At 26.4% G+C, this 13,340-nt stretch overlaps 1 protein-coding gene across 3 annotated transcripts in view; it reads left to right on the top strand.

Annotated features, from left to right (window-relative positions):
* The window catches only part of LOC122511172 (nucleolin), a 165,912-nt gene extending 153,478 nt beyond the window's left edge, over positions 1 to 12,434 (top strand). For all 3 annotated transcript variants that reach the window (XM_043626264.1, XM_043626267.1, XM_043626266.1), the window contains one exon: positions 11,809 to 12,434. In XM_043626264.1, the coding sequence (XP_043482199.1) occupies positions 11,809 to 11,952 (144 nt within the window). In that variant the 3' untranslated portion in view covers positions 11,953 to 12,434. The remainder of the gene's footprint in view (positions 1 to 11,808) is intronic.
* The last annotated feature ends 906 nt before the right edge of the window (positions 12,435 to 13,340 follow it).

Genomic DNA, 13,340 nt, shown 5'->3' with positions numbered 1-13,340 from the left:
AATAAATTGTTAAATAAGAGGGCTATAATTTATTGCTATTTACCAACCTTGAAAATTGGAAAATGATTATCTTTTTTTTAACTTTTTATGTACTTTAACGTTAAACCGAATGGTAAAAGTAAGAGGTATTTTTAAAATTAAAAATTAAAAGTTTTAATTAAATTGTACGGTATAGAGATTTTCAAAAATTTCCAATTCAAACCGTTTGAAATTTAATAACTTATAAGGAATATTATTATCTCGATTATTATAAAACATGAAGATTTCAATCACTCCGAGTCTTCGACTCGGAGTAATTGATTCCTTAATGTTTTACAACAATTAAGTGATAGATTATTTAAAATTTTTAACTGAAATTCATTATTAAATAAATTTTTATTAAAAATTCAGCGAGAATTCAATTATTTAAATACAAACATAAATATTTTATTGAATAATTGAATGTTTCTTCAAATTTAATTCTTCTAAAGGATTTTATCAACAAATTTTAAAATAATTTAATACTTTTGACCAATTTTAAAAAAATTCTTAAAAATAATAACATTTTTCGAGATATTTCGATTAAAATTGTATTAAAAATAATTGAATTGCTGCACAAAATTTATTATCTATTTATGAAAATAATTCAATTTTTTCGAAGAATTTTATTAAAATTATATTCAAAATAATTAAATTTATCTAAGGTAATAAAAATAATTGAATTACTACAACATTTTTCCAACGAATGTGATTAAAATTTTATTGAAAATAATTGAATACATATAAAAAATATTATTAAATTTTTTGAAAATAATTCAATTCCGGCGTAGAATTTTGTAAAAATTCTTTTAAATAGTTGATTTTTTTGGAAAAATTTTATCATAATCGTATTTTAAATAGGTAATTAAATTACTCCCAAAATTTTATTATTTATGAAAATTATTTATTCCTTAAAAAAATTTTACTACTTCTATAAAAATAAAAATAATTGAATTTTTGCGACGAATTTTATTATAATTATAATAATCATTTAATTTCTATGAAGAATTTTATTAAAACTTTTAAAAATAATTGAATTTTTGCTAAGAATTTTATTATTTATGAAAATAATTGAATATCTGCAAAGAATTTTACTATTTATATAAAAATAAAAATAATTGAATTTTTGTGACGAATTTGATTATTTATTAAAATAATTGAAATTTTTTCCAAGAATTTTAACATTTATAAAAATAATTGAATTTTTGCTAAGAATTTTATTATTTTGAAAATAATAATTTAATTTCTATGAAGAATTTTATTAAAACTTTTAAAAATAATTGAATTTCTGCGCAGAATTTTATTATTTATGAAAACAATTGAATTTCTACGCAGAATGTTATTATTTATGAAAATAATTGAACTTTTGTAAAGAATTCTGTTGAAATTTTTAAAAATAAAATTCTTTCAAGGAATTTAATAAAAAATAATTTAATTCCTGTAAAATTTTGATTTTATTTAAATGATAGATATTAAAAATCATTGAATGGAAGAAGATTTTTGAAAATTATTGAAAATAAATGAATTTTGGTAAAGAATTTTCTTATTTATAAAGATAATTGAGTTTTTGACTAAAATATTTTAAAATTTTTTATCATAATTGAATTTCTGCGAAGAAATTTATTAATTTTGAAAATAATTGAATTTCTCTAATCATTTGTAACTTCTCTAAAACTCATTTTTTTTAGTTTTTAACTAAAACTCTTTTATAAATTTATTAAATATATATTGAAAAATTCAACTAATTTCAAATGAACTTGAGTTTTTAAAATTTTTTTTAAATTTTAATTCTTTAAAGTTTCTAATTGAATTCATTCAAAATAGTAATTTTATAAAATGTTAAATTGAAACCTTTTGAAGTTCATCTATTTATGAAAATTGTCAACGGCATTCTTTTAAAATTGAATTAATTTTGAAATATTTATGTAAAATTATTCATTAAATAATTTATAATTCGTATAATTTTATGATAGTTCTTCAAGAATTACGTTATTTAAAAAGAAATTATTGTTAGAAATAGCAAATGAATTATTGTCGTAATTATATTCATAGTTTATGAGGCTAACAAAAAAGACACAAAAATTCAGAATTTTCTTATGAATTTTAAAAATTTAATTTTTCCAATACTTTTTATAATAATCTCTGACTTTTTCCTGAATTCCCTGACTTGCCTGATTATTTTTTATTATTAATTATTCGAAAAATTCAATTATTTTCACAAATAAATTTTTACACAAGAATTGAATAAAATTTTAACATATTTATTATATTTCGAAAAAATTAATTATTTAAAATAATGTTTAAAAAATTCTTATTATTCTTATTATTATTATTCTTCTTATTCTTATTATTATTTTTAAAAATAAAAAAATTATTCGCAGAAATCCAATTCTTTTTAAACATTTTAATAAAATTCTTTGCAAAATTCAATTATTTTCATGAATAACAATATTCATCACAAGAATTCAATTAATTTTAAAAGTAATAAATTTTTTCTTGGAAATTCAATTAGGTATTTAAAAAAATTCTAATATAATCAAAAATAAAAAAAAAAAGATTTTTTTAATTTTAAAATTCTAATATTAATTCGCAAGAATTCAATTATTTTTATAAATAATAAAATGCTGTTTAGGAATTCAATTATTTTCAAAAAATTTTAATAAAATTCCAGGCAGACATTTAATTATTATTCTTAACAATTTTAATAGAATTCTTTGTAAAATTTAATTATTTTTAAAAACTTTTCACAATTCAGAATTATCTATTATGAATTTTAAAAATCAAATTTTTATAATAATCTCTGATTTTTCCCTGATTTCCCTGACCAATTCTACTTACCCCGACTTTTTCCTGAATTCCCTGACTTCCCTGATCTATGGCAACCCTGAAAATTGTTTCTTTGCACCATTTTTGATTCGTTTTTTGTCTCAAATTTGCTATGCTCAGAAAAAGTGTGAGATTTTAAAGATGAGCACTTAATTAGATAAGAATTTAGAAATTAATCTCGATTAGAAAATTAGAAATATGTATAAAAAAATAGACCAATGGGAAATATTGTTTAGAATTCACCCCTATAGTTGAAATATCGATTACCAGGTCAAATAGAAAATATCGATTTCTCAACTGAATTGTAGTACTGCTAAATTATATATACAAAGTTCGGAGAGTTAAATTTCAAAGACTTTTGTCTCTCTGATATAAAGACAGTAATTTTATCGCAAAAGAAGGAAGCATCAACATTACATATACATGATGCATGACAGCCTTCAAACATCATGATTTCATCACGTACATGTCGACCACAGAAATGTAATTGTCACAAATTAACGCATCCTTGTATAGAATCGAGAGTTGAGATATATAGTGTGATGTACACACGTGTGATGTATGCAAATACATATGCACATATATAGCAAACGAAATTTTCTAACTCTGGAAACGAACAGCGAATATGAAGGGTAGCAGCAAAATAAGAGAAGGTTAGGAAGGCGATGAAATTCAAATGCGCAAGTGTAATTACAATTTACATGTTCTTAATCCACTTTGCATGTGAGAGGGTAGCTTTTTCTAATGGTACTTGAAACTATGTTCATTCACGCGAGGAAGAAAACATAGCTTTACTTCACTCTCGATTCTAATTAAACTTAAAAGTCGATAAAAAAAATTCTTTGCATAATTGGGTATATAAAAGTGGCATTTTTACATAGCCGACATTATTTTTTCTTCTTTTCACTTCTTTTTTTTCCTACATGGTAACGATTCTTTACTGCATGTTTGCCTTTTGTCGACTAATATACCCGTTTGCTTAGAAAAAAAAAGAATGGTCCAATTTTCTTAACAAAGAAAAAGAATGGTATGATATTTTTTAAAAAAGTATGAGTAGTTTTTAGCGAAAAAAAAATTGAAGGAAAATCTTCTTTGAAGGAAGATTTTCCCTCCTAATGTAAAGACAAAAGAATGGGAGAAATTTACTCCGTTGGAATATGATTCTAGTCACAGATTTTTACAGACAAAGCCACGTATTTTCGACGCTTCTTTTTCCTGCGCGACCTGATTTGCATGGACTTTAAAGTTGGCGGACGATAATTTTCATGGAACTTTGAAAGCCAGCCTCGAAAACTTGGCCTGCTTTTTCTTTCTGAAAATGGAAAAAAAAGTGGTCGAGAACTTTTTTTCAAATCATACTAATGGTACGCGGCCAATAAAGTTCGTAATGTGCTTCAAAAATTCGTTATCTAAAATTAAACCTATTCAAATATTGATTATCTTTAAAATATAAAATATTAAAATAAAATTTCTAAAAGTAAATTCAAAACTGTTCTCAAAACTCTACATTTATGCTTTACTAACAAATTTCAGACTTCGTACTTGATAATTTAATTACTCCATAAAAGTATACCAAAAAAGTATCAAAAAGTAGCTTTCAGATGAATAAAAATAGCTATCGAAAAATTAAATTTTACTACACAGTTAGTAGTCTAAATTAAATTAAATTCAAAATTAGAATAATTTTTTTATATTTAAATATTTAAATACATATTTATTATTCCACATGAATTCAAATACTTAAAATGATTTGAATATAAAGTCTATTTTGAAAATTTATTTTTCTAAAATATCACAATTGTAATTCTTTCAAAATTCAATCATTTCTTTTGTTAAAATTTTTTAGTAAAATTATTCAAATATTTAGTCACTTTATTTCAAAATAATAATTAAAATATTATTACAGTTTTACAACAATTAAAATTTTCAAACATTTCAATTTAAAAATCTTTTGAAATTTAATTATTTCTATAAAAATTCATAATAAAAAGCTTCTAATATTCAATTATTATTAATGAAAAAACTGGAATTCATTTTTGAATCAAATTTTTATTAGAAAATTCTACGAAAATTCAATTATTTAAAAACAAAAATAATTAATGGAATAAATTTTTTTTTTTTTAAACTGAATTCTTGTAAAGAACTTTATCAAAATCTGTTTAAATAATTGAATTCTTATGAATAATTTTAATAAAAATTTTCAGGATTAATTATTGCATTATTCGAAGAATTAATTTTAAATTGTATAAAAAACAATTGCAATTGAATAAAATAAAATTAATAAAATAATTGCATACCTGTGAAAATTTTATTATTTATGAAAATAATAAAAGAAAATTTGTAAAAATACAATTTCAATTGTTTCGAAGAAAATTTATGTTCATACAAAAAATTTAATTAATATTCTAGAGAAAATAATTGAATTTTTGCAGCGAATTTTATTAGAATTTTTTAAAATAATTGAATTTTTGCAATGAGTTTATTATTTATATGGAAAAATTGAATTTTTGCGAAGAATTTTATTAAAACTTTTAAAAATAATTGAATTTCTGCTAAGAATTTGAGATATTTATTTAAATAATTGAATTTTTGTGAAGAATTTGATTAAAATTCTTGAAAATAATTGAATATTGGAACATTTTTGAAAATAATCGAATCGTTTGAAAGAATATTAGTAAAATCTCTTGAATTGTTTATAAGAATTTTTAAAAAATTTTTGTAAATAATTTTTTTTATTCCAACTATTAGCGAATTTAAAGTAGTGCAAATTCTCAAACATAGAAAAAATTAGTTTTTAGTGGCACAAATGTAAAAAAAAGTATGGAAATAGTAACAAATCGTAGAAAAAGTAGTAAATAGTAGGCTTTAGTAAATAAATACGAAGCCTACACTGGAAAAAAATTTATTTGAATAAATTTATTACAAACACTGATATTATTGGTTAAAATATTATTTAATTAATTCCAATAAATATTATTTGATTCAAGTAAATATTTAATTGATAACAGTCAATTAATCGGTTATTTGAATCAAATAAATTTTGTTTTCAGAGTGTAATATTTAATCTATGTTCCAGTAAAGAAAAAAAAATAAAGGAAGAATTTTTTTCCGCAACCTGATGTCTCTTTTTTTAACTTTGAAAACTTTACCCTATCATTCTAGGTCTCTGGCGAATTTGAAATTTCCGGAAGTTGGAATTAAACTTTTAAACTCGTATAGTCCTCCACATGCCCTCGAAGGCGGATATTAAAATGAATTTTCAAATTAGAAAAATTAATAATAGAAAGGAAGATAACCGAACAGTTATTTGAATTTCTATCGAAAATTAAATATAAAAATTTACACGTTGCACTTTTATTTCCGCAAAATTAATCAAACCTGCAAAACAAAAAAAAAGAGAAGGAACAAAACGTTTCTGAAAAATAAAAAAAAAAATTGACAGCACCGTTTTGCGTCATGTGGAATTGGTGAAAAAAATTTTTTCTAAAAAAAAAGCTAGCCTGGTTATTGAATAAAAATATATTCATGGGAAATGTGAAGAATTAGAGTTGAAGTGGAGGTATATATATTTATATATATACCCAGGTGCGAAAAGTTGGTCGGGCCATGGTCGCGCCGACCAAGTGGATAGTCGTGCCGACCTTGGCAGCCAAAGGTCGGCCGAACTAGTGAATTGTAACACCCGCCGTCCAGTGGCTAACATGGTCGGGCCGACCATGGGTGCCAAAGTCGGGCCGACCAGGGGTGCCAAAGTTTTCCCGACCATGAGAAAGAAGGTCGGCTTCATTTTGGCAACCATGGTCGTGCCGACCTTGGCAGCCAAAGGTCGGCCGAACTAGCGAATTGTAACACCCGCCGTCCAGTGGCTGACATGGTCGGGCCGACTATGGTTGCCAAAGTCGGGCCGACCAGGGGTGCCAAAGTTTTCCCGACCATGAGAAAGAAGGTCGGCTTCATTTTGGCAACCATGGTCGTGCCGACCTTGGCAGCCAATAGTCGGCCGACCGTTTGCAAAAAATTATTAACTTTACAATTAACAGATATTAAGTGATATCTTAATATTCATTATTTATTTATTTATTTATCGCATTCATCTTAACACTAGACGCAATCTTATACATAAATACAAATTAAAATTTCTAACGCTCGCAGGGATCGAACTCGCAACCTAACGCACCGAAGTCTAACACGCTAACCATTACGCTACGCTTACATGAAAGCCTAAGAACAAAAATGAATTTATAAGCTGCAATTTAAAAAAAGAAATTTGTAATTCATAACGATTAATAAATCAGATAACGTTTATTAGTTTTTGTTTAATCCATTTTAGCTAAAATAATTAACACAAAAACTTTTAATTTCTACCATGGCAGTATAGAAATGTTTTTTAAGATGGTCGGGCCAACCGTGGCCAGAGTCGGCCCGACCAACAGAAATTAGGTTTTTTACACTCTGGCTGCCATAGTTTTACCGACCATCGGCCCGACTCAGGCCAGAGTCGGCCCGACCAACAGAAATTAGGTTTTTTAAACTCTGGCTGCCATAGTTTTACCGACCATCGGCCCGACCAACAGAAATTAGGTTTTTTACACTCTGGCTGCCATAGTTTTACCGACCATCGGCCCGACTCAGGCCAGAGTCGGCCCGACCAACAGAAATTAGGTTTTTTTCACTCTGGCTGCCATAGTTTTACCGACCATCGGCCCGACTCAGGCCAGAGTCGGCCCGACCAACAGAAATTAGGTTTTTTACACTCTGGCTGCCATAGTTTTACCGACCATCGGCCCGACTGAGGCCAGAGTCGGCCCGACCAACAGAAATTAGGTTTTTTACACTCTGGCTGCCATAGTTTTACCGACCATCGGCCCGACTCAGGCCAGAGTCGGCCCGACCAACAGAAATTAGGTTTTTTACACTCTGGCTGCCATAGTTTTACCGACCATCGGCCCGACTGAGGCCAGAGTCGGCCCGACCAACAGAAATTAGGTTTTTTACACTCTGGCTGCCATAGTTTTACCGACCATCGGCCCGACTCAGGCCAGAGTCGGCCCGACCAACAGAAATTAGGTTTTTTTCACTCTGGCTGCCATAGTTTTACCGACCATCGGCCCGACTCAGGCCAGAGTCGGCCCGACCAACAGAAATTAGGTTTTTTACACTCTGGCTGCCATAGTTTTACCGACCATCGGCCCGACTCAGGCCAGAGTCGGCCCGACCAACAGAAATTAGGTTTTTTACACTCTGGCTGCCATAGTTTTACCGACCATCGGCCCGACTCAGGCCAGAGTCGGCCCGACCAACAGAAATTAGGTTTTTTACACTCTGGCTGCCATAGTTTTACCGACCATCGGCCCGACTGAGGCCAGAGTCGGCCCGACCAACAGAAATTAGGTTTTTTACACTCTGGCTGCCATAGTTTTACCGACCATCGGCCCGACTGAGGCCAGAGTCGGCCCGACCAACAGAAATTAGGTTTTTTACACTCTGGCTGCCATAGTTTTACCGACCATCGGCCCGACTCAGGCCAGAGTCGGCCCGACCAACAGAAATTAGGTTTTTTACACTCTGGCTGCCATAGTTTTACCGACCATCGGCCCGACTGAGGCCAGAGTCGGCCCGACCAACAGAAATTAGGTTTTTTACACTCTGGCTGCCATAGTTTTACCGACCATCGGCCCGACTCAGGCCAGAGTCGGCCCGACCAACAGAAATTAGGTTTTTTACACTCTGGCTGCCATAGTTTTACCGACCATCGGCCCGACTGAGGCCAGAGTCGGCCCGACCAACAGAAATTAGGTTTTTTACACTCTGGCTGCCATAGTTTTGCCGACCATCGGCCCGACTCAGGCCAGAGTCGGCCCGACCAACAGAAATTAGGTTTTTTACACTCTGGCTGCCATAGTCGGCCCAACCTTGGGTGGAAACAGTAACCAAAGTCGGCCCGACTTTGGCTGCCGACCTATTGGCAGCCATAGATGGGCCGACCTGGGCCCGACCTGCCAACTCTGGCGGCCGACCAAAATTCGCACCTGGGTATATACGTATTGTGCACACAATAGAGAATAGATTCGGTGGAGCAAAAAATCTATGTAATGTCTACTCGTCTACTCACTATCAATGAGCTACAGACATAAAATCCTTATTTTAATAGACTATAGAATTCTACTTTACTACAGTAAAATATACCAGAATTCCTACTATTCTCTAAAATAATCCTAGAGACGCAATTCCAAGTTAAATATCTCTTCCGCATATGTAAATGTTTATCTTCCATATTCTTTTGAACGCGAAAACTTCAAATAGAAGTCTTATCACAAAAATAAATATTATCGCAAAATATTTTTTCCTTCAATTTTTTTTTTTGCCTAGACACAGTAAACGAATAACGAATTGACCCTTTGACCTTATTTTGTATCCAAAAAGCAAGCATTTTCTTCTCTACTGGAAAATAAATTTAAGTTCATAAAGTCACGGGATGGATTGATTGAAAGTTTTCTTAAAAACCTTTTCAACATTCCACTTAAATCAGATGAAAAGAAAATAAGGGAAGAAAATTGTTAAATAAATAGAATATTAAATAAAATTGAATAAAAAATTAAAAAAAGAAAACGAAAAAAAAATTTATTATTATTTGATTGAAGTAATCAAAACGTTTTGCTTCGTTTTTTTGACTCAATTTGATATCATTAGAAAAAACTGTGTTTTAATTAAGAATTATAATTCCAAAGTTCTGAATGTTCAAATTAAATTTTCACGACAATAATTTTGCGTCATTATAGAAAAAAAAAATTATATAATAATTATAAATAATTATAATTATTTTTTTCATAATGACGCAAAATTATTATTTAGAAATCGAAGTTTTTAATTTTTATTTCAATAAGTAATTTACGAAAATAATTTCAATTAATAAATATTTCGTTCATTTGAACGTTTAACTTCTGGTCATCACAATAATTTTAGTATTTCATACAAATAATATTTAAAAAGTCACAAATTAATATTTATTTAACAATAGACAAGTAATCTTTCATTTGAATCGAATAAACTTTTTTTCAGTAAACCAAAATAATTTATGTTTGAATTAAATATATTATTTGTTCGAATGAACCAGAAAAATTTAATTAAACCGAAATATTAAAACTTTTACATATAAATATATAATTAAATATTTACTTACATTTTAATCAATATTTAGTATTTACTTACAAAATAAACCTGACAGGAAAAATGTGTTTAACTCACCTGAAACAGAAAGGAAAGAAAATACTTTATATTAAAATTATTATCAACAAAATTAATACACACTGAGAAAAAATTTTTTTTTTATTTCAAAAATAAGTAGCCAACCAAAAAAAATATATTTGAACTCAATATATGTTATACAGTCGAACCTGTCGGAATGCAACTCTATTTTAAAAATTTTTTTACGTTAAACAATTTCCAACAAGAATTATTTTACTTAATTCTAAAATATTGTAAAATTATAAATTATTACAAAAATAAATTATAAAACAATTTAAGGATTTACTGTAATAAAATTTAAAAAATCGAGTTTCATTCCGACAGGTTTCACTGTAATTTAATTAAACTTAATTTTTATTGCATCAACTTTATTATATTTTGTTGAATCAAAATTATTTATTCAAAAATTAATTATTTAAAATTATTTAATTCAAAAATAATTTTTAGTTGACTGTATGATAAAGAAAATTATGTTTGATTCAAAAATATGATTTTCTCAGTGTATGAAAAAAATAATTTCTATTAAATTACTTTTATTAATTAAGAGTAAATAATAATCTGCAACTATTTATGACTATTAATTTATAAAATTAAATTTAATTTCAGAAATCGCAGAATTTTTATGCATAATATGCATGATTTTAGGTGTTTCTGGGGATTTTTATTAATTTAAGACAATAAAAATAAAGAAAAGAGAAAAAGGGGGATTTCAATTAATTTTTTTTTTCATTAAATATTAAATATCTGAAGTAGAATAAATTGAAAATGAAAAATACAGTATGTAAATATAAAATAAGGCAAATATACGAAAACATTCGGACAATGAATATAAATATTTATTTACTCCAACGTTTCGAAATCTATAAATGATTTCCTCTTCAGGGAGTCTATCCAAAAAATATATACAAAATTAAAATAATAATAAAAAAATCATTTTAACAATAAATAAAAATTAATGAATAATTATCTTATCAAAAATTAATATGTAAAATAAACGAAGGCTTAAATTATATGCCCTGACAATGGCCCTGATCAGTTTTTTATTAAGTTTTCATAAATTTATTTTTATTATAAATTGATTCTTATTAATTATAATTCAATTCTTATTTTTTTAACTAATTCTTTTATTAATTATTAATTTAATTTTTATTTTCAATTTTTCACTAATTCCTTTATTATTAATTTTAAAAAATTTTTATTTATTTATAGTTATTTTTTTATTTTTTCAATGAATTTTTATTTTTATTCCATTTTATCAATATTAAGTTTCATTATTATTTTCTGACTCCAGACATCCTCAGGACATATTATTTAAGTCTTCGTTTATTATAATTATTAATTTTTGGTAAAATAAATTATTCATCAATTTTTATATTATTGTTAAAATTATTTTTTTATTATTTTAATTTTGTATATATTTTTTAGATAGACTCCCTGAAGAGAAAATTATTTAGATTTCGAAACGTTGGAGTAAATAAATATTTATATTCATTGCCTTAATTTATAAAAAAAATCTCGGACGTTAAAGATTATTTAACAAATAAATATAAAATATATTTTCTTTCATTTAAAATATAAAAAATTGAGTTGAACGATCAAATAGAACAGTAAACAATTGATATTAAATTAAAAAAATTAATTAACTAAATAGAAAATTAAGAGAATTTTCAATTAAATTTCGACAATTAGTAAAGACAGAGGAAAAATTACATGTTTCAGGTGGACGATGCCGTTAACGAGCTGGAAGGAATTGACCTATCAGATCCTGACCTAAACAAGGCGGCAACGAAAATTCAAGCTAGTTTCCGAGGACACAAAGTTCGCCAAGAAGTGCCCATTGCTGGACCGGAAGTGAAGAAGTAAAAAAAAAAGCAATAACACAGCCAAACGGGCACCAAAAACCAAGGGAGCACGCGTAACCCACATGACTTTTATGGGGGGTTACAAAAATTTAATTATTCTTTTCATTTCTTATTGCTGAGTATCTCGTCTCAATAAAATATAATATATTATTGTGTTCGATTCACTTTATTTTTATAAAAAAATTTGCGTGTAAACCGACAAAAAATGAAGAAAAAACTTTTCTATCGCGTCATTAGTTTTAAAAATTTTCAATTTCTCGCAAAAAAAAAAAATAATGAAAATCATCAAGGAAATTTCAAAAAGAAAATATGGGACTCAGCAATTTTTGTAACAAATCTACACTGAAAATAATATTCTAATTGTGTTTTTTTATTATTTTAGTGGTAAACTCAATCTACTATATTCTCTATATTGATAAATAAATAAAATAAACAAAATAAACAATCGTTAACATTACAAGTTTTTCAAAAATAAATTAAATAAATTAAATAAATTAAATAAATTAATACTAAATTTAAAAATACTGTTCATTCAAAAATATTATTTTTATTATTAATATTCATTTATTCTAAACTACATTTTTATTTTATTTTTTCACTATTATAGAATATTGATATTTTAATATATTATTATTTTTATGTATTAGTGTTTCAATATATCATTTTATTTCCATATTATTTATTTCAAAAATTTCATTCAATACTTCATAAGTTCTTCATAAGTTTTCTAAATTTCTTCCTAAATTTCCTTTTCCTAAATTTCTGAAAGAGAATAATAAAAGAAAAATTACTTTTTAAAATTAATAATGTCAATTAAAAAAAATATTTTTCATCAAAACAAAAAAATTAAATTAATAAAACATTTTGTAGATTGCTTTTACTGATAAAATAAAGAAAACGGATTTAAATATTGTTTTGCAGTCTACGTCTATTATCAATTTTAGAATGTAGTTATGTATATGCTTCATAACAGTTATATTATATAGAAGTAACATAACTATTTTGCAAACGGTCCATTAAACATAAATACGTAAATTATTTTATGTTAAAATTAAAACCCAATCTTGTATTTCCGTTAATGAAATAGTTATAAAACTGTTATGTAAAAGAGGTAGAACTGATACGAAATATGACTCAAAATGAGAAGCACTATAAGATAAAAACTAATACATTTGATTATTATAATTACATTCCCGACTTATACTCAACATATACATACATATATAAATATAATAAAAACTAATACTGTTAATTTATAACAAAAAAAAATAAAAAAAAAAAAAATAAGAAACCAATTACTTAAGACCACAGCTGTGATTGAATGCTCTTGAAAATTAATTATTATTTTCAAATATATTTATTTTAAGTTATTTTAATTAAAATATCATG

This window comes from Leptopilina heterotoma, unplaced genomic scaffold (genome assembly GCF_015476425.1).
Source record: "Leptopilina heterotoma isolate Lh14 unplaced genomic scaffold, ASM1547642v1 Lhet_81, whole genome shotgun sequence".
In the NCBI taxonomy this organism is placed as follows: domain Eukaryota; kingdom Metazoa; phylum Arthropoda; class Insecta; order Hymenoptera; family Figitidae; genus Leptopilina; species Leptopilina heterotoma.
Note: the sequence above shows the minus strand (reverse complement) of the source record. Positions and strands in the feature narration are given on the sequence as shown.